The following is a 26,776-nucleotide window of genomic DNA, read 5'->3' on the forward strand; positions in this document are numbered from 1 at the left end:
CTGAAACTTCTGTTAAAGCTGTAACTCTTCAGTAAAGTTCAGAGTTATTCCATAAAGTTGTTTATCTCAATAAGTTGTTTTAAAAAGTCAAGGAGAAAGATGCTGAATAATACCACATTTTTATAGTACCATATAATATTTAATTACATTTTAGAGTAACGTTTAAAAGAAACCCGTTTAACGCGTGCAGATATCTGTGATATTTAGATTGTGCTTATAATCAGTATGTCAGGCAAAACATACTACCATCGAGTGGCAGTGTACCTAAAATTTAGGCTCAAGTGTTTGGATGAAGACGAAACCTACAACTTAAAAGTTATAAAATCAGAGAAGCACAACGAGTTATGAGGGGCAGCAGCCTACACAAATAAACTTTAAAAACAAACGTCCAGAAATTCTACTTTAAGTTCAAGTTTCCTGTCATCAACTGGATCTATTTTTTAAATACTTTGGTCATTTTTCTTTTTATTTATTTATTTATTTATTTATTTTTTTGCGGTACACGGGCCTCTCACTGTGTGGCCTCTCCCGTTGCGGAGCACAGGCTCCGGACGCGCAGGCTCAGCGGCCATGGCTCACAGGCCCAGCCGCTCCGCGGCATGTGGGACCTTCCCGGACTGGGGCACGAATCCGTGTCCCCTGCATCCGCAGGCGGACTCTCAACCACTGCGCCACCAGGGAAGCCCGGTCATTTTCTTTAAAGCCTGTAATTTTGGCTGAATGCTCCACCAAGGGGTAAGGAAAAACAATTATTTCTCATTATTAGCAATGGCAGAGTTTTAAGGGAAAAGGTCCTTCCTAAGAAAAACGATTTACGCATCCGGTTCGTGGAGAAACGTGAATGTTTCAACCGGTCCTCACAGTTGTGGCCTTATTGTTGGTCCAGAACTAAGCCTGCTCCATTCATCTGGGTTTACTGAGAAGACTCCCTCCTTAGCATTAAAAATGTATAGAAACTCAACACCTGTTTTCCCTGTAACAGCGCAGATCCTGGAGAAGCCGAAGGACCTTCCCGGCCCCAGAGAACCGCATGCAGGCTTCCTGCCTCAGATGCCACTGATGCCTATGGTGTGACTGCCTGTCCAAATGCTTTGTGAGTCGTTTGGGGCGTCTATATGTGCTTTACGTCCACGCTCTCAGTTAAAAGTGCTTTAAAACAGCTGAAGATGGAAGATGCCGTTGCACCATTAGGGTTAGTTTCTAATCCTCTCATTTCTCTTATGCTCGAATTATTTTCTTCTGTGCCAAATGAATCCTCCAAATACCCCATTTTTCCTTTTTCTCTTTCTCATTTCCACTGGACAACAGTTTGCTCCTTCACTAGGGTTCTGCAGGGGAGGTTTAAGCTTTGGTTCTGGCTAAAAAATATAGCCGTGACTCAGAAGATGACATAAAAGTTTCTCCCTGTGCCTAAGACACTGGAGATACCCCCCAAAAGTGAATCATTAGAGAGGAAAACTTGAAAGAAAAAGCCTTTCACAGAGAACTATTTTTGTCCAGATTACGTCTGCCAATGGCAGGTAAGGAACAGTCTGCGTCCTATGTAGTAGGAAGTGCACTTCACTCCCTACCGTGACGTCACCTGGTAGCACAGCTGGTGCTCTGCTGTGGGGGAGAGCGGGGCGGGGGGGGGGGCGGGAACAACTCACGGGGCACCTAAGCCGACGGCCCTGTCAGCTCTGTCCCCCCATGGCAAGGCCCACGCATCCCACCCAGACACGCCCCTCAGAGGCAGACAGCGCTGCAAGGTGTGGCGCTGCACGTGCGTCCCTCCAAGAAACACATTCGTGTGTGCAGCGAACGGGACCAGTGTGCGGACCAAACTGACACGGCCGTGGGTGCCTGGTGTTCAGCGCAGGACGCAGGAGAGAACCACGCTCCGTGCTGACGGAGCACACACTGCGTCTAGGGGCACAGAGGGTCCAGCAGAGCAGACGTCTGGGTGTCCCGGGCGCTGTCCTCGGTCCTCAGCGTGACGCGTGTAATGTGGCACGGGGGCTGGTCAAGCGGGATGCTGATAACGGTGGTCCTGGAGTCAATCTCTGTACAGTGCTGTTAGCACATGTTTACACAAACTAAAATGCCCCGCCCTCTCCACGCCCCAGACCACTGGTGACCCCGCTGTCTCACAAACGTGCGCTTGGTCCTAACACAGATAGAGTGACAGCATCCACAACCCATCACTAAACCTGGGATCACAGTTCCGAGGGCAAAGCGAGACTGCTCGAGTCCTCAGGGGGTCACGAGGCCAACGTCCACAGGGGGACCCTTGGGCCGCCAGGCGTGACTGGCCAGGCGCCTTCACTGTCCGGTGCTGCCTGGCCTCGGGACGCGTGGACTCTGGCTTGTGGTCCCGCCTCAGGCCTCAGCAGCGCTCGCTGTGGCTGAACAACTTGGAGGCAAGACGATTTCGTGTGGCTTCTGAAACGGTTGGTAAAGGACAAATCTCCTTGATGCGCGTTCCTTGAAGGTCTGGTAAGATCTCCCCTCAAATTGGTTCGGGCCGGGTGCCTTTGGCCCAGGGTTGGAGGTGGTGGTTAACGTATTATCCAATTTCCTTTAATGGTTACTGGGCTTTTCTGTTTCCCTATTTCTTCTTGAGTAATTTTGATATTTTATATTTTCCCAGAAAAGTATCTGCTTAAGTTTTCATGCCTACTGTCATAATGCTGTTCAGAAGCAGGTCTTATGATTAAACTGTTTTCTAATGCTGTCCCCCTTTCATTTCCTGATACTGTTCATACCCATTGCCCACCCCATCAGCTTGTCAAAGGTGTATTTTATCCTACAAGTTTTTTCAAAGAATCAGCTTCTGGTTTTACCAATCATCTCTGCAGCTATTTTGTTTCGGGTTCGTTCATTCTGCTCTGTATTTCATCCTTTCTACTTTATTTGGGCGTACTCTGTTCTCTTCCCAGCATCTCGAGTTTGAAAGCTTGGCTCGTTTGTTTTCATTCTTTCTTATTTTCAAATATTTTCAACCATATCTCTGCATTTAAGGGTATAGCTTTCTCTCTTTTAACTACTCCTACAAGATCTACTGTGAAGTAATCTCATTCTAAATATTTTCTAATTCTCATTCTAATTATCTCCTTAACCCGTGTAGTATTCAGAAGGGAGTTTTTGTTTCCAAAATACTCTTTTCTTGTCCCACCATCTCTATGATCTCGAGTTTGCCCCCATGCCTCTGTCTCCTGCTCCCTCGGGAGTGGCCCCGAGCTGCCCTCCCTGTGAGGGACGGTCCACTGTCTCAGGCCCTCCATGTGCCCCACTCCCCCCTCACCTGGTGTGACTGCAGAGGTCCACTGTTATGCGACTCTTCCCCCGCTCTCCCTGCACTGCTCGCAGCTAACACGACCTCATTTAAACTAGACTTTCTGCCTACTCTGCCACTGTAACTGCGTCACTGAAAGTGGCTGGGAGAAAAATACACAACCGCGCTCACCAGTCTCATTGTAAATTCACTCCCTTGAACCTGGGTGGACTGCACGCTGCCAGGCGCACAGACACCCCCGGGCCACGCGCCTTCCTGGGCAGCGATCTCACCCACTTCGGCGCATTCTTCCCTGGCTGCTGGTCCCCTTTCGATTTCACTCAGACAAGAACCGCCCGAGGCCACGTTTACCCACAGTCGCAGGGCCCTCCCCTGCTGCACCTGCCCACGGGCTTGGCGTGCTGGTCTGGAGTCGCATCGCAGCTCGGACCCCGCCCCTCGCGGACAGCACTCCACCAGTGCTTCCTTCCTCCCAGGTCACCATTCTGCTCTGTCCTCGTTTGCTCTCTCCCCACTCATTCCCATCAGCCAGCACGCAGCTACGCCCCCCGTCGCCAAAGCACCCTTCTCTGGACCCCGTCTCCCCTGGAGCTGTCACTCCATGTCTCTGCCCCCTCTGCTGAAAATCTTGTTTTTAAAAAATGACTCTTCTGAGTGTTTCTAACTCCTCTCCCCCCACTGCGTCTGAAAACCACTGCGATCGGCCTTTCTGTCCCACAATGCCACCAGAACTAGTCTTACCAAGGTCCCCGCTGACCTCCACGTTGACACTCACTGGTCAGTCCTTCGTCTTCATCAGCTCGACCCATCAGGAACACTTAATACCATGGTAACCGCTTCCTTCTCCGTACGTTCTTTTCATTGACACTGGAAAGGACACTGCCGCTTCCTGGGTCTCCTCCTGCCCACTGGCTGGTACCCCCGGTTCCCCCGGAGTGGGGAGTGGGCCAGGCTCAGTCCTTGGCCCTCTCTTGTCTAAACTGCCTTTCCATCACCTCACAGTCTCATGGTTTTAAATATCATCCAACCGCTCCACAGATGCCACATATCTGACTGTCCAATCTTCCAGATGGATGTCTACAGAGACCTCAAACTCAACAGATCCCACCCTGAATTCCTGCTTTTCCTCCCCAACCCGTTTCAGCTGCAGACTTCCCATGTCAGCTGATGGCAACACTATCCTTCCAACTGCTCAGGCCAAAGACCTTGGGGTCAGCCAAGACTGCTCTTTCCCTGACATACTGTACATCCAGAATATTTTTTTCCCCACTGAGGTATATAGTTCATGTACCATGTAAGTTTCCAGTGTACAACACAGCGATTTACAATTTTTAAAGGTTACATTCCATTTATAGTTATAATAAAATATTGGCTATATTCCCTGTGCTGTACAATATATCCTTGTACCTTATTTTACACATAGTAGTTTGCACCTCTTAATCCCCTACCCCAATATTCCCCTCCCCCTTCCCTCGCCCCACTGGTAACCACTAGTTTGTTCTCTGTATCTATGAGATGCTAGATCATGTATCTAGAGATAGATGATAGATACAGTGATTTCTTTTCTTTGTCTGACTTATTTCACTTAGCATAATGCCTTCCAGTCCATCTATGTTGTTGTAAATGGCAAAATTTCATTCTTTTCTGTGGCTGAGTAATATTCCATTGCATATATGTACCACATCTTCTTTATCCACTCATCTGTTGACAGACACTGATGTGGCTTCCATATGTTGGCAATTGTAAATAACGTTGTTATGATAACTGGGGTGCATTACCTTTTCAAATTAGTGTTTTTGTTTTCTTTGGATGTATACCCAGGAGCAAAGTTGCTGGGTCACATGGTAGTTCTACTTTTAGTATTTTGAGGAACCTCCATACTGTTTTCCACATTGGCTGTACCAATTTACATTGCCATGAACAGTGCAGGGTGGTTCCCTTTTCTCCAGATCCTCACCGACATTTGTTATTTGTGTTCTTTTCGATGACAGCCATTCTGACAGGTGTGAGGTGATATCTCATTGTGGTTTTAGTTTGCCTTTTCCTGATGATTAATGATGTTGAGCATCTTTTCATGTACCTGTTGGCCACTTGTATGTCTTCTTTGGAAAAATGTCTATTCAGGTCTTCTGCACGTTTTTTAATTGGGTTGTTTGTTTTTATGATGTTGAGTTGTATGAGCTGTTTATGTATTTTGGATATTAACCCCTTATCAGTCGTATCACTTGCCAAGTATTTTCTCCCATTCAGTAGGTTGTCTTTTGTCAAGAGTTTCGTTTGCTGTGCAAAACGAAAGTTTTGTTTTAGGTTTAATTAGGTCCCATTTGTTTATTTTGGCTTTTGTTTCCTTTGCCTTAGGAGACAGATTGAGAGAAATATTGCTGTGGTTTATGTCAAACAGTGTTCCACCTATGTGTTCTCCTGAGAATTTTATGGTTTCCAGTCTTACATTTAGGTCTTTGATCCATTTTGAGTTTATTTTTGCATATGGTGTGAGAAAATGTTCTAACTTCATTGTTTTACATGTCGCCATGAAGTTTTCCAAGCACCACTTATTGAAGAGACTGTCTTTTCTCTGTTGTATATTCTTGCCTCCTTTGTCATAGATTAACTGTCCATAAGTGTGTGGGTTTATTTCTGGGCTTTCCATTCTGTTCCATTGATCTCCATGTCTGTTTTTGTGCCAGTACCAGACTGTTTTGATTGCTGTAGCTTTGTAGTAAACTCTGAAGTGAGGGAGCGTGATTCCTCCAGCTCTGTTCTTCTTTCTCAAGATTATTTTGGCTATTTGGGGTCTTTTGTGTTTCCATACAACTTTAAAAATTACTTGCTCTAGTTCTGTGTCGTTGGTATTTTGATAGGGATTATATTAAATCTCTGGGTTGCCTTGGGTAGTATGGTCATTTTAACAATATTCTTCCAATTCATAAACACGGTATATCTTTCCATCTGTTTGTGTCATCTTCAGTTTCTTTCACAAGCGTCTTATAATTTTCAGAGTGCTGGTCTTTTGCCTCCTTAGATAGGTTTGTTCTTTTTGATGTGATGGTAAATGGGACTGTTTCCTTAATTTCTCTTTCTGGTATTTTGTTGTTAGTGTAGAGTAATGCAATGGATTTCTGTGCATTAATTTTGTATCCTGCAACCTTACCAAATTCATTGATTAGTTCTAGTAGTTTTCTGATTGTGTCTTTAGGATTTTCTACGTAGAGTAACACGTCATCTGCAAAGAGTGACCGTTTTACTTCCTTTCCAATTTGGATTCCTTTTATTTCTCATTCTTCTCTGATTGCTATAGCTAGGACTTCCAATACTATGTTGAATAAAAGTGGCAAGAGTAGACATCCTTGTCTCGTTCTTGATCTTAGAGGAAATGCTTTCAGCTTTCCACCACTGACTATGATGTCAGCAGTGGGCTTGCCATATATGGCCTTTATTATGTTGAGGTATGTTTCCTTTATCCCTACTTTCTGGAGAGTTTTTTTTTTTTTTTATCATAAATGGATGTTGAATGTTGTCAAAAGCTTTCTGGGCATCTACTGAGATGATCATATGGTTTTTATTCTTCAGTTTGTTAGTGTGGTGTATCACATTGATTGATTTGCAGATACTGAACCATCCTTGCATGCCTGGAATGAGTCCTACTTGATCATGGTGTATGATCCTTTTAGTGTATTGTTGGATTCAATAGGGGAGAAGAAGTGGAGGTGGGACAGGACCAGCGCCCCTGAAGGGCAGCTGGGGGAGGGCAGGGGCTCCCATGCCCAGAAGGGTAACAAACAGGGGAGACAGTCCAGAGGGCGGAGGATCAGAAGGGAACATAGCCAGCATTTCCCCTGCCCACTTGGGCCCTGGGGAGGCTGCTGAGGTCCTGGACCTGATGCTCTGCCCACCGAGAACCCCTCCAGCCATGTGGGTCCTGAGGGAGTGAGAGGGAGGGGGAAGGAAAAGTAAAGGCCAGATGGACAGGACCGGCGCCCCTCAGGGGTGGCTTGGAGAGGGGAGGGCTTCACACACCTGATGGGGCCTACCCACAGTTCGGGGATCAATGGGGACAGGGGGAGACCCTTGGGAGAGTGGAGGAATGTAAGGGAGCGTGGCCAGCAGTTCCCCTGCCCACTTGGGCCCCGGGGGAGCCTGCTGAAATCCCAGGCCTAATCCTCTGCCCTCGGGGCTCCCTCTGATCATGCTGAGCCTAAGCCCTGCCCCACACCCTTGCCCAGGGCCCTACCTCTACACACCACACTCCCAGACCCCCTCCAACCATGCTGGGCCTAAACTTCGCCCACACACCCCCAACCCAGGGCCTACCTCTTAACTCCCAAACTCCGCACACACTCCAAGGCAATCAGAAGCCCCCCTCAGGTTGTGCTGCCTTTCCCCACCATGCAGGTCCTAAGCCTAGGCCCCGCCCCATACTTAAATGTTGCTCCCGCCTAAGGCCCGCCCCCACCCTAAACCCCGCCTCTGCCTAAGCTCTGCCCCCTCAAAGCCAAGGCCTTTTCTGGTCTTTTTTTTTTTTTTTAATAGATTGTGGCTCTGTTTCACCTTGGTGTTGTTGATTCTTTTATATTTTTCTTTTTTCTAATAAACAGTTTATCTTTCTAATTTTATTTCATTCCTTATACTTTGTTATTGTTCTGCTTTTTTTCTTTTCTTTTTTCTGTTGTGGATCTGTTTTACCTTGTTGGAATTGTTTCACTTATTATTTTTCCTAATATATTTTTCTAAGTTTATTTTATTTCTTATTCTTTGTTATTGTACTACTCCTTTTTTTTTTTTTTTCTCTTTTCTTTTGCCACGCTGCCCGGCTTGCGGGATCTTGGTTCCCAGGCCGGGACTTGGGCCCGAGCTCCTATGGTGGGAGCGCTGAGTCCAAACCACTGGACTAACAGAGAAGCTCAGACCCCAGGGAATATTAATTGGAATGAGGTCTCCTGGAGGTCCTCATCTCAGCACCAAGGCCAAGCTCTGCCCAATTGCCTGCAAACTCCAGTGTGGGTGGGACGTCTCAGGCCAAATAACCAGTAAGACAGGAATACAGCCCCACTCATCAAAAAAAAAAATGAGACGACAAAAAAATATGTTACAGATGAAGGAGCAAGGTAAAAACCTACAAGACCAAATAAATGAATAGGAAATATGCAACCTACCTGAATAAGAATTCAGAGTAATGATAGTAAAGATGATTCAAAATCTCGGAAATAGAATGGAGGCACGGATCAAGAAAATACAAGAAATGTTTAACAAGGACCCAGAAGAACTAAAGAACCAACAAACAGAGATGAATAATACAATAACTGAAATGAAAAATACACTAGAAGGAATCAACAGCACAATACCTGAGGCAGAAGAACGAATAATTGAGCTGGAAGATGGAATGGTGGAAGTAACTGCCGAGGAGCAGAATAAAGACAAAAGAATGAAAAGAACTGAGGACAGTCTCAGAGACCTCTGGGGCAACACTAAAGGCACCAACATTCGAATTACAGGGGTCCCAGAAGAAGAAGAGAAAGAGAAAGGGTCTGAGAAAATATTTGAAGAGATTATAGTCAAAAACTTCCCTAACATGGGAAAGGAAATAGCCACCCAAGTCCAGGAAGCACAGAAGAGTCCCATACAGGATAAACCCTAGGAGAAACACGCCAAGACACATACTGATAGAACTAACAAATATTAAATTCAAAGAAAAAATATTAAAAGCAGCAAGGGAAAAGCAACAAATAACATACAAGGGAATCCCCATAAGGTTATCAGCTGATTTTTCAGCAGAAACGCTGCAGGCCAGAAGGGAGTGGCAGGATATATTTAAAGTGATGAAAGGGAAAAACCTACAACAACCAAGATTACTCTACCCAGCAAGGATCTCATTCAGATTCGATGGAGAAATTAAAACTTTTACAGACAAGCAAACGTTAAGAGAATTAAGCACCACCAAACCAGCTTTACAACAAACGCTAAAGGAACCTTTCTAGACAAGAAACACAAGAGAAGAAAAAGACCCACAAAAACAAACCCAAATCAATTGAGAAAATGGTAACAGGAACATACATATTGATAACCACCTTGAAGTTAAATGGATTAAATGCTCCAACCAAAAGGCACAGACTGGCTGAATGGATACAAAAACAAGACCCCTATATATGCCGTCTGCAAGAGACCCACTTCAGACCTAGGGACACATAGACTGAAAGTGAGGGGATGGGAAAAGATATTCTATCAAAAGGAAATCACAAGAAAGCTGGAGTAGCAATACCCATATCAAATAAAATAGACTTTAAAATAAAGACTGTTACAAGAGATAAGGAAGGACACTACATAATGATCAAGGGATCAATCCAAGAAGAAAACATAACAATTGTAAGTATTTATGCACCCAACACAGGAGCACCTCAATACATAAGGCAAATGCTAACAGCCATAAAAAGGGAAATCGACAGTAACACAATAATAGTGGGAGACTTCAACACTCCACTTACACCAATGGACAGATCATCCAGACAGAAAATAAATAAGGAAACACAAGCTTTAAATGACACAACAGACCAGATGGACTTAACTGATATTTATAGGACATTCCACCCGAAAGCAGAAGAATACACTTTCTTCTCAAGTGCACACAGAACATTCTCCAGGACAGATCACATCTTGGGTCACAAATCAAACCTTGGAAAATTCAAGAAAATTGAAATCATATCAAGCATCTTTTCTGATCAAAACGCTATGAGATTAGAAATCAATTACAGGAAAAAAACTGTAAAAAACCACAAACACATGGAGGCTAAGCAGTGTGCTGCTAAATAACCAAGAGATCCCTGAAGAAATCAAAGAAGAAATAAAAAAATACCTAGAAGCAAATGACAATGAAAACACGATGATCCCAAACCTATGGGACACAGCAAAAACAGTTCTAAGAGGGAAGTTTATAGCAATCCAAGCTCACCTCAAGAAACAAGAAAAATCTCAAATAAACAATCTAACCTTACACCTAAAGCAACTAGAAAAAGAAGAACAAAGAAAACCTGAAGTTATAGAAGGAAAGAAACCATAAAGATCAGAGCAGAAATAAATGAAACAGAAAAGAAAACAACAGCAAAGATCAATAAAATTAAAAGTTGGTTCTTTGAGAAGATAAACAAAATTAGATAAGCCTTTAGCAAGACTCATCAAGAAAAAAAGGGAGAGGAGTCAAATCAATAAAATTAGAAATTAAAAAGGAAAAATCACAACTCTTACTGCAGAAATACAAAGGATCGTAAGAGACTTCTAAAAGCAACTATATGACAATAAAATGGACAACCTGGAAGAAATGGACAAATTCTTAGAAAAGTACAACCATCCAAGACTGAACCAGGAAGAAACCGAAAATATGAACAGACCAATCACAAGTAATGAAATTGAAACTGTGATTAAAAATATCTTCCAACAAACAAAAGTCCAGGACCTGATGGCTTCACAGGCGAATTCTATCAAACATTTGGAGAAGAGCTAACACCTATCCTTCTCAAACTCTTCCAAAAAACTACAGAGGAGGGAACACTCCAAACTTGTTCTATGAGGCCACCATCACCCTGATATCAAAACCAGACAAAGATACTACAAAAAATGAAAATTACAGACCAATACCACTGATGAACATAGATGCAAAAATCCTCAACAAAATACTAGCAAACAGAATCCAACAGCACATTAAAAAGACCATACACCATGATCAAGTGGGATTTATCCCAGGGATATAAGGATTCTTCAATATATGCAAATCAATCAATGTGATACACCATATTAACAAATTAAAGAAAAACCATATGATCATCTCAACAGATGCAGAAAAAGCTTTCGACAAAATTCAACACCCATTTATGATGAAAACTCTCCAGAAAGTGGGCATAGAGGGAACCTACCTCAACATAATAAAGGCCATATACGACAAACCCACAGCAAACATCATTCTCAATGGTGAAAAACTGAAAGCATTTCCTCTAAGATCAGGAACAAGACAAGGTTGGCCACTCTCACCACTATTATTCAACATAGTTTTGGAAGTCCTAGCCACGGCAACCAGAGAAGAAAAAGAATAAAAGGAATACAAATTGGAAAAGAAGAAGTAAAACTGTCACTGTTCACAGATGACATGATAATATATACAGAAAATCCCAAAGATGAAAGCAGAAAACTACTAGAACTAATCAATGAATTTGGTAAGGTTGCAGGATACAAAATTAATGCACAGAAATCTCTTGCATTCCTCTACACTAACAACAAAATACCAGAAAGAGAAATTAAGGAAATAATACCATTTACCATGGCAACAAAAAAAATAAAGTACTTAGGAATAAACCTACCTAAGGATGCAAAAGACCTGTACTCAGAAAACTACAAAACACTGATGAAAGAAATCAAAGATGACACAAACAGATGGAGAGATATACCATGCTCCTGGATTGGAAGAATCAATAAGGTGCAAATGACTACACTACCCAAAACAATCTACAGGTTCAATGCAATCCCTATCAAATTACCAATGGCATTTTTCACAGAATTAGAGCAAAAAATTTTACAATTTGTATGGAGGCCCAATAGACCCCGAATAGCCAAAGCAATCTTGAGAAAGAAAAACGGAGCTGGAGGAATCACATTCTCTAACTTCAGACTATACTACAAAGCTACAGTAAACAAGACAATATGGTACTGGCACAAAAACAGAAATATAGATCAATGGAACAGGATAGAAAGCCCAGAGATAAACCCACACACATATGGTCACCTAATCTATGACAAAGGAGGCAAGAATATACAATGGAGAAAAGACAGCCTCTTCAGTAAATAGTGCTGGGAAAACTGGACTACATGTAAATGAATGAAATTAGAACACTACCTGACACCATACACAAAAATAAACTCAAAATGGATTAAAGACCTAAATGTAAGACCGGACACTATAAAACTCTTAGAGAAAAACATAGGAAAAACACTCTTTGACATAAATCACAGCAAGATCTTTTATGACCCACCTCCTAGAGTAATGAAAATTAAAAACAAATAAGCAAATGGGACCTAACTAAACTTAAAAACTTTTGCACAGCAAAGGAAACCATAAACAAGATGAAAAGACAACCCACAGAATGGGAGAAAATATTTGCTAACGAAGCAATGGACAAAGGATTGGTCAAAATATACAAAAAGCTCATGCAGCTCAGTATCAAAAAAACCCAAACAACCCCATCAAAATATGGGCGGGAGACCTAAACAGACATTTCACCAAGGAAGACATACAGATGGCCAAGAGGCACATGAAAAGACGCTCAACATCACTAACTATTAGAGAAATGCAAATCAAAACTACAATGACGTATCACCCCACACCGGTCAGAATGGCCATCATCAAAAAATCTACAAACAATAAATGCTAGAGAGGGTGTGGAGAAAAGGGAACCCTCTTGGGCTGTTGGTGGGTAAACTGATACAGCCACTATGGAGAAGAGTATGGAGATTCCTTAAAAAACTAAGACTAGAACTACCATATGATCCAGCTATCCCACTACTGGGCATATACCCTGAGAAAACCATAATTCAAAAAGACACATGTACCCCAATGTTCATTGCAGCACTGTTCACAATAGCCAGGACATGGAAACAACCTAAATGTCCATCAACAGATGAATGGATAAAGAAGATGTGGTACATATAATGGAGTATTACTCAGCCATAAAAATAAATGAATTTGGGTCATTTGTAGAGACGTGGATGGACCTAGACTCTGTCATACAGAGTGAAGTCAGAAAGAGAAAAACAAATATCGTATATTAACGCATATATGTGGAATGTAGGAAAATGGTACAGATGAACATATCTTCAGGGGAGGAATAGAAACACGGACGTAGAGAACGGACGTGTGGAGGGAAGGGGGAAGGGGAGGGTGGGATGAATTGGAAGATTAGTTTTGACATAAATACACTACCATGTGTAAGACAGGTAGCTAGTGGGAACCTGCTGCATAGCACAGGGAGCTCAGATTGGTGCTCTGTGAAGACCTAGGTGGGTGGGATGGGTGGGGGGAGGTCCAAGAGGGAGGGATAGATGTATATATAGAGCTGATTCACTTCACTGTACAGCAGAAACTAACGCAACATTGTAAAGCAATTATACTCCAATAAAAAAAATAAAATAACTGATTCAATTTCATTACTGGTAATTGGTCTGTTCATATTTTCTACTTCTTTTTAATTCAGTCTTAGGAGTTTGAACATTTCTAGGAATTTTTCCATTTCTTCCAGGTTGTCTCTTTTATTGGTATATAGTTGTTCGTAGCAGTCTCTTAGGATCCTTTGTATTTCTGTGGTGTCAGCTGTAACTTCTCCTTTTTCATTTCTGATTTTATTGATTTAGGCCCTGTTTTTTTCTTCATGAGTCTGGCTAAAGGTTTATAAATTTTGTTTATCTTTTCAAAGAATTAGTTCTTAATTTCACTGATCTTTTCTTTTTTGGTCTCTATTTCATTTTATTTCTGCTCTGATCTTTATGATTTCTTTCCTTCTACTAACTTTGGGCTTTGTTCTTTTTCTAGCTCCTTTAGGTTAGGGTTGTTTATCTGAGATATTTGTTTCCTGAGGCAGGCTTGCATTGCTATAAACTTTCCTCTTAGAACTGTTTTTACTGCGTCCCACAGGTTTTGGATTGTCGTGTTTTCCTCACGTCCAGAATCTTATCAACTCTCAACTCCTATCCTGCTACCATGTGTTCCAAGCCCCCATCATTTCCTGCCTGAATTACTGTAACGGTCCGGCAGCTTCTGCTCTTGTCTCAAGTCTAATCTCAATACAGCAGCTAGAGGGATTACCTTAAAACGTAAGTCAGACCATGCCATTCCTCTACTCAAATTCCTGCAATGGCTCCTCATTTCATGCAGAGTAAATGAAAAAGGCCTACAACACCCTACACCCACATGATCTGATTCTCTTTCATATTACTCTCCTCCCCAGCTTCTTCTATGGCCTTTGCTCTAGCTGATGCCTCTGCCTGGAATACTCTTCCTCCAGATAGCTTTATGGCTAACTCACTCAGCTTCTTCAATTCTTTGCCCCAATCTCAGCCTGCCAATGAGATTTACTCAGACACCCTATTTGACAATACAGCCTGTCCTCTCTCCACCCAATCCCTCACTGTGGCTGCTGTCCACTGCTTGCCTGCTCCTGATACCCCGGGAGAAGATAAGCGTCACGAGTCCAGGCTCTTTGTCTGTTTTGTTGACTAATGCACTCCACATGCCTAGAACGGTGTATGGCAAACACTGGGCACTCAAGAAATATTTGATGAATGAATGAGAGAATGCTGAGTTTTAATTTAGTGTGGTCCTCATGATACACATGCCATGTGTGCTCTGTATTTATTGGATCAAGTTGGTTAATTATGGCGTTCAAATCCTTTATGTCCTTTAACTATTTTTGTCTGTTTGATATAGTTTCTGCGAGAGGTGTGTTAAAATCTGAAACTCTGATTGTGGATATACTACTATTTCTTTGTGTTATTCTGACAGCTTTTGTTTTATAAATCTTGAGACTATATTTTCAGTGTCTCCAGTCCATTACTTTATAACTTCTTTGGGATTGTTCCTTTTTCACAATCAAGAAATATCTTCCTGTCATTTGATGTCTTTTGCTTAAAATTATCTTTTTTTTTTTTTTTGCGGTACGCGGGCCTCTCACTGTGTGGCCTCTCCCGTTGCGGAGCACAGGCTCTGGACGCGCAGGCTCAGCGGCCATGGCTCACGGGCGCAGCCGCTCCGCGGCATGTGGGATCCTCCCGGACCGGGGCACGAACCCGCGTCCCCTGCATCGGCAGGCGGACTCTCAACCACTGCGCCACCAGGGAAGCCCTTAAAATTATCTTTGATGGCTATTAATGTTGCCAGATCAGCTTCCTCTTGGTGAGTATTTGCATATATTCTCCCCATACTTTTATCTTTTACTGCTAAGTACAACTTTGAAGAGAGCTTATAGTAGAATAATCCAACCTGAGTGCCTCTGGCTTTATAGGTAAATTCATGTTCATCATGACTACTTACACATTTTATTTTGTAGTTCCTATTTTCCCCTTTTCTTCTTTTCATCCCCTTTCCTGTTTTCCATTGGATGGAGTGAATGAATCTTCAACTTACCTGTTTTTCCTCTACTGATTTAGGAGCTGTACCTTCTAATTCTGTATGACTTTAGTGGTTATTCCTACACAGTAATTTAACACTTATTTAAGTATTTTTTTTCTTTAAAAGTGTGTAAAGTTAATCAGTATCTTTTCTGCTGAAAACAAGAACCACAGGACAGTTTTACACCTTTAACACCACATTATTTCTAGAATTCTAGATCCAGTGTTTTAAACATTAAAGAAAGATAGCTTTATTACCGTATTCAACACTTTGTTTCTTGTATTTCACTTCTTTCTGCATTTAGTTTTCTTTTTGCTGAAGAACATCCCTTAGTTCTTTCATCAGTTGGGGTTTGCGGGTTGAGCAGTTAGCCCCTGTGTGTCTGAAAACGCCTTTATTTTACACTTGTGTGTAAATAAATCACTGCATAGAGCTGTAGGTTCATAACTGTTTTCCCACAGCACTTTGAAGATACTGTCCTGTCTTCTGGTATCTACCATTGCCAGTTTGACTACCATCCGTTTGTGAATTACCCTTATCACTAATGGCTTTTACTTTTGAAATAATAGCAGTTCAGCTCCCCTAACCTCACCAGTCTGTAAACATTAGCAAATATATCCAAAGTTCAAACTCAAAATCAACTGTAGTGGAGGAATATTCCTGCCATTTGGAAACTGTGTGGATTGAAAGAAATAACGGGTATACTAGAATGTGAGGTACGGAGGGAAGGTGACTTTAAAAAGGTACTAAGCTGGGGGCAGCAGCAGCCTCTGCTGTAAAGCTCGTGTATGAACTCTACCCCTAGTTCCCATACTTGAGTCAACGGGCACGAGAAGAGGGCGCTCTCCCCACCCGGGAGCAAGGGCAGCCAGCCCCTGCGCCGGGGGGCACACCCAGCCCTGCAGGAGGACAGCGGGTCTGGGGGCTCAGGGCTTGCACTCTCTGACACCCAGTCCTTGCACAGCTCAGGTGAAGCCATGCCCCCTTGGGGGCCCAGGTGCTTAATCTATAGAATAAGGGAGCTGGGCTAGAACAGTTTGTAAAGTGCCTTCCAGAAAGAGCTTTCTGAGACCTCCACAGTTTGCTGGCGTATAAGTATGCTGAGTCAGTAGGTTGCCAGGTGAAGGGAGAGGGCCAAGCACTCCTGGAATGAGCCTCACCAGACGCAGGGATCTGTCTGTCTGACCACCACTCTGCAAAGCACACCTGCTGGTGCCTGGTGCGGGGTGTAGACGCAATCTAAGCTTCAAACAGAACACAGCAAGCCAGCCCAGACAAAACAGAACCTCCCCCCGCCCAAGCCCCAGACACGTCCGTCCCTGAGAGCTGAGAAGACACAAAAGTCAATCTCCAGCTGACCAGCTCCAAGTGCCGGAGGAGCACAAGCAGGCAGCACGGCGCGGCTGTACCCAGGAGGTGAGCACGCAGGCCCCGAGCACCACCGAGTCAGGCCTGGGCGCGGCGGCCCGCAAGCAGGTGAGCAGACGAGCAGACGTGGAGAGAAGGAGCGGGGCGGGGGAGCGGGGCGGGGGGAGGCGGGGGGAGGAGTGAAGCTGGGTTCAGGGGTACATTTCACAGCTTCTCAGAACTGTGACTGTATGTGAGCTGTTCAATTTCAGCGCACGGCGCCAGAAACCACGCTGATCCTGACGTTACGGGGTGGCCCTCAGCCCCCCAGTCCCAGGCAGTGTTCAGATAACACCCCAGAGGGCTTCCCAAACACACAGGCCCTGAGAGGCCCCTGGCTGCCTGCGCCCCAATCCCGCCGCGGTACTCCACGCAGCGGAAACAGGCGACAGTCGGAGAGCAGGATACAGCTCGTGACAGAAGCCTACACTCCACTTTGCTTCACTTTCAAGCCTCTACTTTCTGGAAGTTTGTGCTGCCAAAGCATTTAGGAAAAAAAATTACACAAGCAACAGGGGCTCATCAAGGAAGATTCAGAAAATAAAGATGAGAAGACAAGAGTCGGTCATACTCTGTCCCACCACAGGAACACAGCCACCGCCAACGCACGGTGGCCGTCCTCGGTCTCTGACCCTAACACGTGTGCTCACGTAACAGGTGTACCTGTGGGTCCAGCTCATTCGATGACACTTCATCATGAGCATTTATCCAGGGCGTGACACTGCCTTTGCAACTCATTTCCAAACGGCTGCCTCCTACTCTAGTCTGTTCCAAGGAAACACCCTAAAGGGCTGGCCGTCAGGGGATGGAAAGCAAGCTGTGATTCACAGCATCCGCTGTGTGCGCGAATCATCATTTACTTAACTGCCGCCAGAATACTGGACATTTAGGTTGTTCCCGTTTTTTCCACTATTATAAATCGCTAAGTGGACTCGTTCTGTTCAACAGCACCAAACAGACACCTCCCATATAACAGGCACTCGAGTATTTACTGAATGGACAAATGTTTAGAGAGCCACATATATATAACACACCCTGTGGTTAAAACCTCTGTACATAAGCTTTTTTTTTTTTTCCTTTTTCATATTCAGGACTATTTCCTAGAGATAGACTTCCAAAAATGAAAATTCTGGATCAACTCAGGGCCTTTGATACCTTGGCAATTTGCTTTCCAAAAAGGAAGTATTAATTTGCATTCCCAACATGAAATACGAGGAGACCCATCTCACTCTCCTCCCACCTAAACTGGCCATTACCTTTTCAACATCTTTTCCTATTTTGGTCGGTGAAAAATAAAATCCTACTTCCTGATGCTCATTTATAGCTTTGAATACTAGTGAGGTTACATACTCCTCCTTAACTTTCTTAACCAGTCTATGTTGAAATAGTTTTCTAATAATCATTACTATCCAAATCAAATTTACCCCTTTAAGGTCAGCTGTAGGTTGCGGTGGAACAACATCGTTGCCAGGAAGTCAAGGGCAGCAGGCAGTTCTTTAAAGGGCTTCGGAACACACCACAAGAGCAGCTCCTCAGAGCACCGCGCTGCTGTGGACCAGAGGCGGCGAGGCTGGAGTCAGCCCAGCCCCTGACCCTCCCCAGGGTGCACCGTTAGCGGCTCTGCTTTGCCTGTGGCACCCTTCTGGGGAGATGATGCAACTGAGGACGGGGAGAAGCGGGGGCTGGGAGGAAGCTTTCTGCTTTGAGGAAACCCTCTTAGATGAACCAGAACCTCTTAGGGCTGTTCTCCACAGCTGTGCTCTATAAAAGCTTCTCGGTGTGGCGTAAGCAGAACTCTCTCAATCCTGGATTAGGCTTTCTCTCTGAAAGCATCCTGTAAACGAGTAAGCTAAACACAAAAAAGGCAGAAGCACGTCAGAGAAAACAAGCTGGGAGCCTGACGGTGCCAGACAGCCGCCCCCCGCCGACGGATCAATAACCAACCCCTGCCTCACAGCTGGCGTCAACTGTGGAAAGAGCTCCTCCGAGGCAGAGACACTCTGCTTTTCATTCCCTCGGAACATCCACGTGGGAGCGGGCGGCCAGGAGACAGCAGCAATGCACAGTAAGGAGTGTTGGGGGAGCAGTCGGGGGAAGCATAAAATCGGGCCGTCACCACAGTCGGCCAAGTGATAGGAAGATTAGATCTATTTGAACTCTTCCAGCCTTTAGGAAGATTTTGTTTTTTTAATTGAAGTAGAATTCATTCACAATGTTGTGTTAGTTTCAGGTGTACAACAAAGTGATTCAGTTACATATATATTCTTTTTCATTCTTTTCCATTATGTTTTATCACAGGATATTGAATATACATGCCTGTGCTATAAAGTAGGACCTTGTTGCTTATCCATATTATATATAATAGTTTGCATCTGCTAACCCCAAACTCCCAATCCTTCCCTCACCAACTCCTCCCCCTTGGCAACCACAAGTCTGTTCTCTATGTCCGTGAGTCTGTTTCTGTTTTGTAGATGAGTTCATTGGTGTCATATTTTAGATTCCACAGATAAGTGATATCATATGGTATTTGTCTTTGTCTGACTTACTTCACTTAGTATGATAATCTCTAGTTGCATCCATGTTGCTACAAATGGCATCATTTCAAGCCTTTTTATGGCTGAGTAATATTCCATTGTATATATGTACCACGTCTTCTCTATCCAGTCCTCTGTTGTTGGACATTTAGGTTGTTTCCATGTCCTGGCTATTGTGAAGATTATGTGGCTATTGTGCTATGAACGTTGGGGTGCATGTAGAAGATTTTTTTAATCAGCAAACTATTTTGGAGCTTTGCCCCCAGAGCAAATGGCTACGAACCAGACACTATTAACCCCAGAAAACTCATCACACGCCCTGCACGCAGTCAGTCACAGAGCAGATGCCGCTGCTCCAGGGCCTGTCCCCCGCCCCCAAACTGCCCTCCCGAGCCAGCAATGCCTGCCAGTCACCAGGCCCAGGGGCCTCCGAGCGCACCCTCTGTGGGCAGCAGAGTCCTGTGACGTGGCCGAGGCAGGCGTGGGGGCACTTGCTCCCCTCCCCTGCTTCTGGCAGCGGAGCTCCCATTTCCCGTGGGGAAGCTGTTCCGTGCATCGGCCCATCTCCTGCCCTGCCCCTGCCACCAGCGCAGCTGCTGCAGCGCCGTGGCCAGCGCCACCATGCTCACCGCGCTGGCTGTGGTCACTCAGCACTCACAGGCGGCTCCACAGGCGGCAGCGCGTCTGAAGAGACGGCCTATGTGATGGGCGCCCTCGCTTCCCCCAGCCCCGCACCTCCCCACACTCAGCCCACACATCCAGTCGCGTGTGGGACGCTTCCCTTCCAGCTCAGCACGACCGAAAGCAAAATCGTCACCTGCGCCCCAAACACGCTCTTCCTCCCGAATTCCCAGCCTCACTCCAGCACGCGGCACACACAGTCACCAAGTCAGAAATGTGAATGACACCAACTGAGCTGTTCTACAAGTTTTCAGAGAAAACATACCTAAACACTAGATCTTGAGGGTAAAATAATGAAGAAGAAACAGACCACACCTTTAAGGATTTTACTTTAATTGGCAAATACAATCTAATAATGATAATCACCGTGTATTAAAGGTAAATTCAAGATACTGAGAAGACTCTAGTCCAGTCGGAGGAGGGATCAAAGGAAGGCTTCTTGGAGGAGGTGGAGCTTAGCCTAAAACATGCATGTGCACTAAAAAGGGAGGGGGAGTCGGAGAAAGAGGCAATAAAGCAAGAAGAGCATTCCAAGGAACGGGAATAAAGAAGCTCAAAGACGGGGGGAAGGAGACACGTGTAGGACCATTATACTAGTAGCTTTCATTTATTAAAAGCTTGGCACTACCTAAAGTAAAAAACATTTGTACTGCTGTTCCTTACATTAAGCCTGTGAGACAGGAAGAGTGATCTCATTTTGCAGATTAAAGCACTGTCAGAGTTCCGAGAAGTTAAACGACTTTTCCAAGGCCATACAGCCAATAAGAGGTGGAACTGGCTCTGAATGTAGGTCTCTGGCTCCAAAGCCAGCACCGTCTCCCCCGCCCCTGCATCTTCCCAGCTGCCCCACACTCCCGCGATGCTCCCGCCCCACAGCCAGGAAGACAGTGAGTCCTGCCGACTTCTCCCGTTCAGTCCACGCGAAGCACTAGAGACCTATTTCGTCATCTTTCATCTGGATTCTAACAGGCTCTGATTGCTCTGTACATATAAAGTGTGTATGTGACAAAAAGGCAGATCAGAGCTACTTCGTTTTCCCACCATGAGATCCACCAACTTATCTGTACACGTTCTTCCATTACAATCGGAGAAATACTCTGGGTCTTGTCCAGGGCGAGCCCTGGAATAATCTGGAACGTGGCCACAGGCCCTCTTGTGCTAACTGTGCCCTTTTCCTGAGCAGTCTCACCCAGTCCTCGGGCACTAAATCCCCGTCCTAAGGCAGTGACTCCAGATCCGTCGCACGTCTTCCACAACCACCAGGTTCCTCGGTTCAACGGCCTGTTAGGTGTCTCGATGCGGGCGTCTAACAGGACCGGCTCCTGCCCCTCAGGATGTGAGCATGCCTGCTGTCATACTCCTGCATCCCCGAGGCGCGCAGCCCGACACATGGCGGGCACCCAATCAGTGCGTGCCTTCTGCAGGGAGGCAAGGCGTGGAGGCTGGCTCTGAGCTGTGCCCCAGGGAGTCCTAGGCTTTATGACGGCCTCCCTGGGATGCTAGCAACCCCTAAACGTTCACGTACCTCGAGGACAGTGTCTGTGAAACCTGCCCGTTGGGATTCCCCTGGAGGCTTGTATGATGCAGGCTCCCAGGCTTTCCACCCTCCACCAATTCGGAATCACGCGGGGAGAGGCTCGAAAATCCATGTCCTAAACAAATGACCGCACTGGTTCTTCCTGAACAGCTTGAGGAAGACGACGGCAGAAGCTCACCTGTTACCTTCACCCGTCATCACTGAGAACCGCTCAGCTCGCTGGGCACCAGTACCCAAGCCTGCCCAGAGCTCCGAGTCAAGCACGCCAGAAATAATCTCGCAGGTGCCCGAACGGTATTTCACTGTTTTATTCCTGAGCACCAAAGGTCACCAGTGACCCAAGAGACTTCTTGGACAACAGGCACACGTTAGGTAGACCCGTATTCTCAAGAGAAGGTCTGGTTTTGCTTACTTGGCACAAAATTAATTGTGCTAACCTATCATCAGTTCCCACATCTGATAGAAGTCTTTACTGTGACAGATTACTGTCAGCTTTCATCACTTTTTTCCCTAAAATTGTTGAAGGATCAAAATTTCATTAGCTTCTTTCTAAAAATCCACTCCTTTTAAATATCATTTCAAGTAAAAGCAGGGTCAAAGCTTTGAAGATTTATGTCAACCCCTCTGCAAATCCGCCCCCCCGCCCGCAATTCTTCCTGCATATATTCTGCAGACTGAAAGTTAACAAGGCAAAAGACAATAAATTCCAGAATCTACTCCTGAGGAATTCAAATGATAACCAGCCGTTAGAGTGACTGACAGCAAGCAACGACCTTTGGACAGGCACCTCCTAAGAACCTGTGAGCCTCAGGCGCCAACTCGGCTGTGGTCAGAGCCTACAAAGAGCTGCACTTCTCACGTGGCAAGCGACTGCCTGCGTCCAGCCGTGCCTGTAGGTCCCTGGGAGGTAGGAAGGGACGGCTCAGGTGAGAAACGCCGATAAGGGACAGACCGGGAACCCACCATCTCAGACTTTCTCCTCAGAAGGTAAAGACCTGTAACAGAGCAGAGAAACTCCATGTGGACGATACAGAAGACAGACACTCTCCCTCCTGGGCTCCTCCTTCAGGAAGCTTGGCCACGTTTCCTGCAGCGGGACCAAAATCCACCAGTGCCTTTCCAGCTGAGGCCAGACGACACGGACGCCTCGCAACAGGTGACTCCCCTGCCCACGAGCTGTCAGTCGTGCTCCAGAGTCAGCAAGATGCGGCATTACCAAAGGAGTGCTTGGATGGGGGACAGTGGGCGCTTGGAGCCACGCTGACGTCAGCAAACTCCTTCTGAGCTGGGAACCTAGAGCAGAGGCTGCCAAACTGGGGCCTGGCCCGGAGGCCGAGTGCAGCCCACCAGCCTGCTTGTGCATAAAGTTTTATTGGAACACAGCCGCGCCCATTCATGACGCACTGTCCACGGCTGCTTTCCCACTGGACAGCAGAGCCGAGCAGGCGCGACAGACCCTGTGGCCGGCAAAGCAGAACACGCTGACGGTCAGGCCCTTCACATAAAGCGTCTGCTGAGCCCTGACCTAGAGCGGTAGGTGCCGAGACCAGGACTAGGCTGGACGCCCCTCCGCACCCACTGCTGAAGAATAGGCCCGGACACCTGCCCGCCGCCTCCCCCCAGGGCGCAGAATGCGGACCCTCCACAGCAGCCGGGCACTCGGGGAAAGGGAGACCGCAGCACTCGGTGATGACAGCCCCGTGACCGCCACCTTGGTGAAGCACTTCTGAAAGTCCCTCAGCGCCAGGCAAAGCCCCATCTTGACGCATGAACTGTTTCACTTGGTTAAACGAGATCCAAACATGTTATTTTCCTCTTAAAATGCTTCTATAACCTGAAAAATATTTCAGGAATATAACCGGAGCTATAAGCTCCAAGACCATACTAAGTATTTTCATTTGAGCTATTAATTGGCTAAAGGGCTTTTTAAAAGTCCCTTCTCTCTTCTCAGTAGCCAATAACGTTGGCATAATTCACAGTGTAAGAGTTTGGGTTGTAAGAAGACAAAAAATGTTAAAAGCACAGGAAAGCATGCACTGCTAAGGCACACCTGTGGGAACATTTGTGTACCTTACAGGGTTACGTTTGGATAGAATATTATGGTTTTTCATGAAAGAAATTCATGTCCCTAAATGCCTGCTCTCTGATTCTTGAGCTTGCCTGACCGAAGATGGAGCTGGAGAAAATGAAGACTGGTAAACTGTGACCATTCACCCCACCACCCTACCCCTCCGGTCCTCCCACAACAACACCGGGAAAGGCGACATCTATCAGTGCCTCAAGCTCAACATTCCTGCTGGGGCAGATCTATGAACACTTCACTCACTGAGAACGAGCTGCAAATCCCACACTAAGCTTTCCACCTCCATCATGGGGCTAGAACGCTGGCATTAGCTAAGCCTAAGCCATGGTTAAAGCTCTCCAGCCACACCATCAACAGGAGAAATGAAGACTCCTGTAACTAAGGTAACCCCCAGACTGCACTGAAAGGGGAGCAATTATCCCTGGAGGCTCTCCACGATCAAAGCCAGCACAGACTGACTGAGTGCTCTGAAGACAACCTCACAGGAAGCTGCCGCCACGGTAATGATGGGGTCCCAGGAGTGCTCAGGGCGGGAACGATCCTCCTCTGGTCTTGGGAAAAAAAACTCTTAGGAAACATACCGGCAGGAGATTCACCGTAACGTCAAACAATAATCTCTTTTGAGTGAATGACTTAGACAACTTTTTCTTATTCTTTATAGCGGTATGAATCTCCTTTTATAACAAATATCTTCTACCCACCCCCGCCCCGACCTTGACTATCCTGAAATGAAATTCTTAGATGTAAAACTCAGCTAAAATCACAAAAATCAATAATTAAACACGAAGAAGAAACAAACAGAAAATCATTTATAATGGAACACGTATTTCAATGTGTGAACCTGGGGGGCCAGTAATACTGGGAGGTGCCATGGAGCAGCCGGAGGCGTGGACCCCCCACAGGGCTGTCACGAAGGGTGTGCTGTGCGATGACGTCATCGTGCAGGAGGCACTGCTGCCAGGCGTGAGCAAACCAAGGTGCAGTTTCTCCTCAGCTGACACGGTGGTTGGATATTTAGAACCTCCCTCTGCCAAAAAATGTGAGTTCATACATAAAATCAACTTGGGTTTTGAACTCAGATAACAGAAAGGCTTTTATCTCTGACTGTCCAGGGAGACGGTGAGAAGCCCAGCTGCGGGACAACTGTCTGTTTTACGGGACACACAAGGGTGTCTGGCTTCCCTGGCCCCTGACCACGAAACGCATCCACAACGTCAGCCATCGCGGTGACCCCTAAAAGGACAGCCTCCTCTAGAAATACTCTCTACACTTTTCTGTACTTCGTATATTTTCTATAATGAAACGCATTGCCTTTGTAATCATGAAAGACAAGTTCCAGCAGAGTTTCAAGCTCGCTGGCATCCCTCCAACAAAGAGACATAAGGTTACAGGTCACTAACAAAAACGGATACCTTAAAGGCAGTCAGAGAAGAAAGAGAATGGAATAAAAGGCAAGGTCAAGAGGTTAACTGTCCTACCCTCAGCAGTTGATAAAGTTCACATCTTTGTATAAGACATTGAGCAAAGCTCAAACAGATACCTTGAAGGTCAATTTATTCTATCTTAAAAACGATTTCTGACTGAAGCAGAATTCACTGATGACGTGGGACAGCGGGTCCAAAAATTACCGGGTCTGAAAGGAATACATGTGTATTTTGATTACTGAGATTTGCTTGGCAATGGCATGACCCAAAATTAATAGAGTCCTTAAAAGGAAGGAAGATGCCAAAAGAAACTTTGTTCTCAAGATGGTTTATACAGCTTGGCTACAGCAAGGCACAAGTATGACCCATATATAGCAAATCCCAGCAGCTGTAGTATTTTAAGAACGACGGTTGCAAAGCAAGAGCAAGTGTGCAGTGAAAGGAGAGGCCGTCCAGTGAGCGTGGAGTCACAGCTGGAGAAGCCCCCTCACGCAGCCTGGACAGAAGGCGCTTCCCAGTCTCTCCACCCGCACCCCCGGCCCCCCGTCGTCACTGCTGGGACCCCGACGGCCTGCGCGGAGAGTCTGCCGAGCCCTGGGGGCTGTTCATGACGGCCCTCTCATTAAATCTATTCCTATGAGCATTATCATCAAATTTCCCGGGCTTCTCCAGCCCGCTCATTCTAGGGACACGCTAACCACCCTTTCCTCCTCTTCTTCTTATCTGGCTGAAGATAAAGAAGCTGAGGGAGGAAAATCTATACTTTACTATCTTTTCACTCGATTAAAAGGAAGAGTGGCTTGCTTAAAAACAAAGATTATGGTGGCTTTACGGTACACTGTGAAAAATACTACTTTCCTACAGAAATAAGCAACTCCACCCGAGAGCTTACCTACCGCGTCTTTAAACTTAGACTGTTGGTTCTATCTCAACAGCACAGGCTTGTCTGGGACATACTTTACCATATTAGGCAATCAGGCCCCAGAGAGAAGGGAAAGCAAAACAGTCCTAGGCTTTTACCTAAAAGGAGAATGGCGAAGACACTGCCCAGCGGTGGAGAGCGGACAGAAAATCGCTGGACGCCCTCCAGCAGATAAAGGGGCTTCACGAGATTAAGTAACAAGATTCAAAATCTTGCTTGACAGAGGGGTGAAGATCCAGCAAACAGCCAGACGCAAAACTGTGAAAACTCAGAGCAAGTGGGAAAAAGGGCCGTTATTTACTCGAAGAAAGAGAGTGGGGGGAGTGGTGAAGATCTGTGGGAACACATGCAGAAAAACAGAAACGGGAGGGTGTTTAGGCAGAAGGGTTAAAGCCTGCTTGAGGACACGGAGATGTGCAGGGACTTGTTCTCCTCAGGTCTTCAAAGGGCTCCAAGCAAACTAGGAAACACTGAGCTCTCGGTCCTTCCTTCTCTACTCATTTCTGTCCCTGCCTCAGCAACTGCTTTTAAGATTTATTTCTCAAAACTCATCAGGTTCATTTTCAGAGCACAAGCACATGCTGGAGCCTGAGCTACTTCTCTGACTCTTCAAAGAATCCATTCTTTATGGATAAATTAATAACTTAACTTCAAAATCACATGATTCTGAAGTCAGTGAGAGTATTCCAAAAGCCATTCTCTCATCCAGATTTAGGAACCTACAGATTTGGAAAATAATTTGAGTGGCTCTTACTCATCTCTAACTATTTAAATG

At 45.5% G+C, this 26,776-nt stretch overlaps 1 protein-coding gene across 20 annotated transcripts in view; it reads right to left on the bottom strand.

Moving 5' to 3' along the window:
* Positions 1–26,776, bottom strand: part of PPP1R12B (protein phosphatase 1 regulatory subunit 12B) — a 209,199-nt gene that overhangs the window by 54,789 nt on the left and 127,634 nt on the right. The window contains exon 20 of one of the 20 annotated variants that reach the window (XM_060126040.1): positions 20,126–22,567. The exons of the other annotated variants lie outside the window; for them this stretch is intronic. Coding sequence (XP_059982023.1) covers positions 22,553–22,567 — 15 coding nt within the window. The 3' untranslated portion in view covers positions 20,126–22,552. Of the gene's footprint in view, positions 1–20,125; positions 22,568–26,776 lie in introns of those variants that run through there. 20 annotated transcript variants of the gene reach the window in all.

This window comes from Lagenorhynchus albirostris, chromosome 2 (assembly GCF_949774975.1).
Source record: "Lagenorhynchus albirostris chromosome 2, mLagAlb1.1, whole genome shotgun sequence".
In the NCBI taxonomy this organism is placed as follows: domain Eukaryota; kingdom Metazoa; phylum Chordata; class Mammalia; order Artiodactyla; family Delphinidae; genus Lagenorhynchus; species Lagenorhynchus albirostris.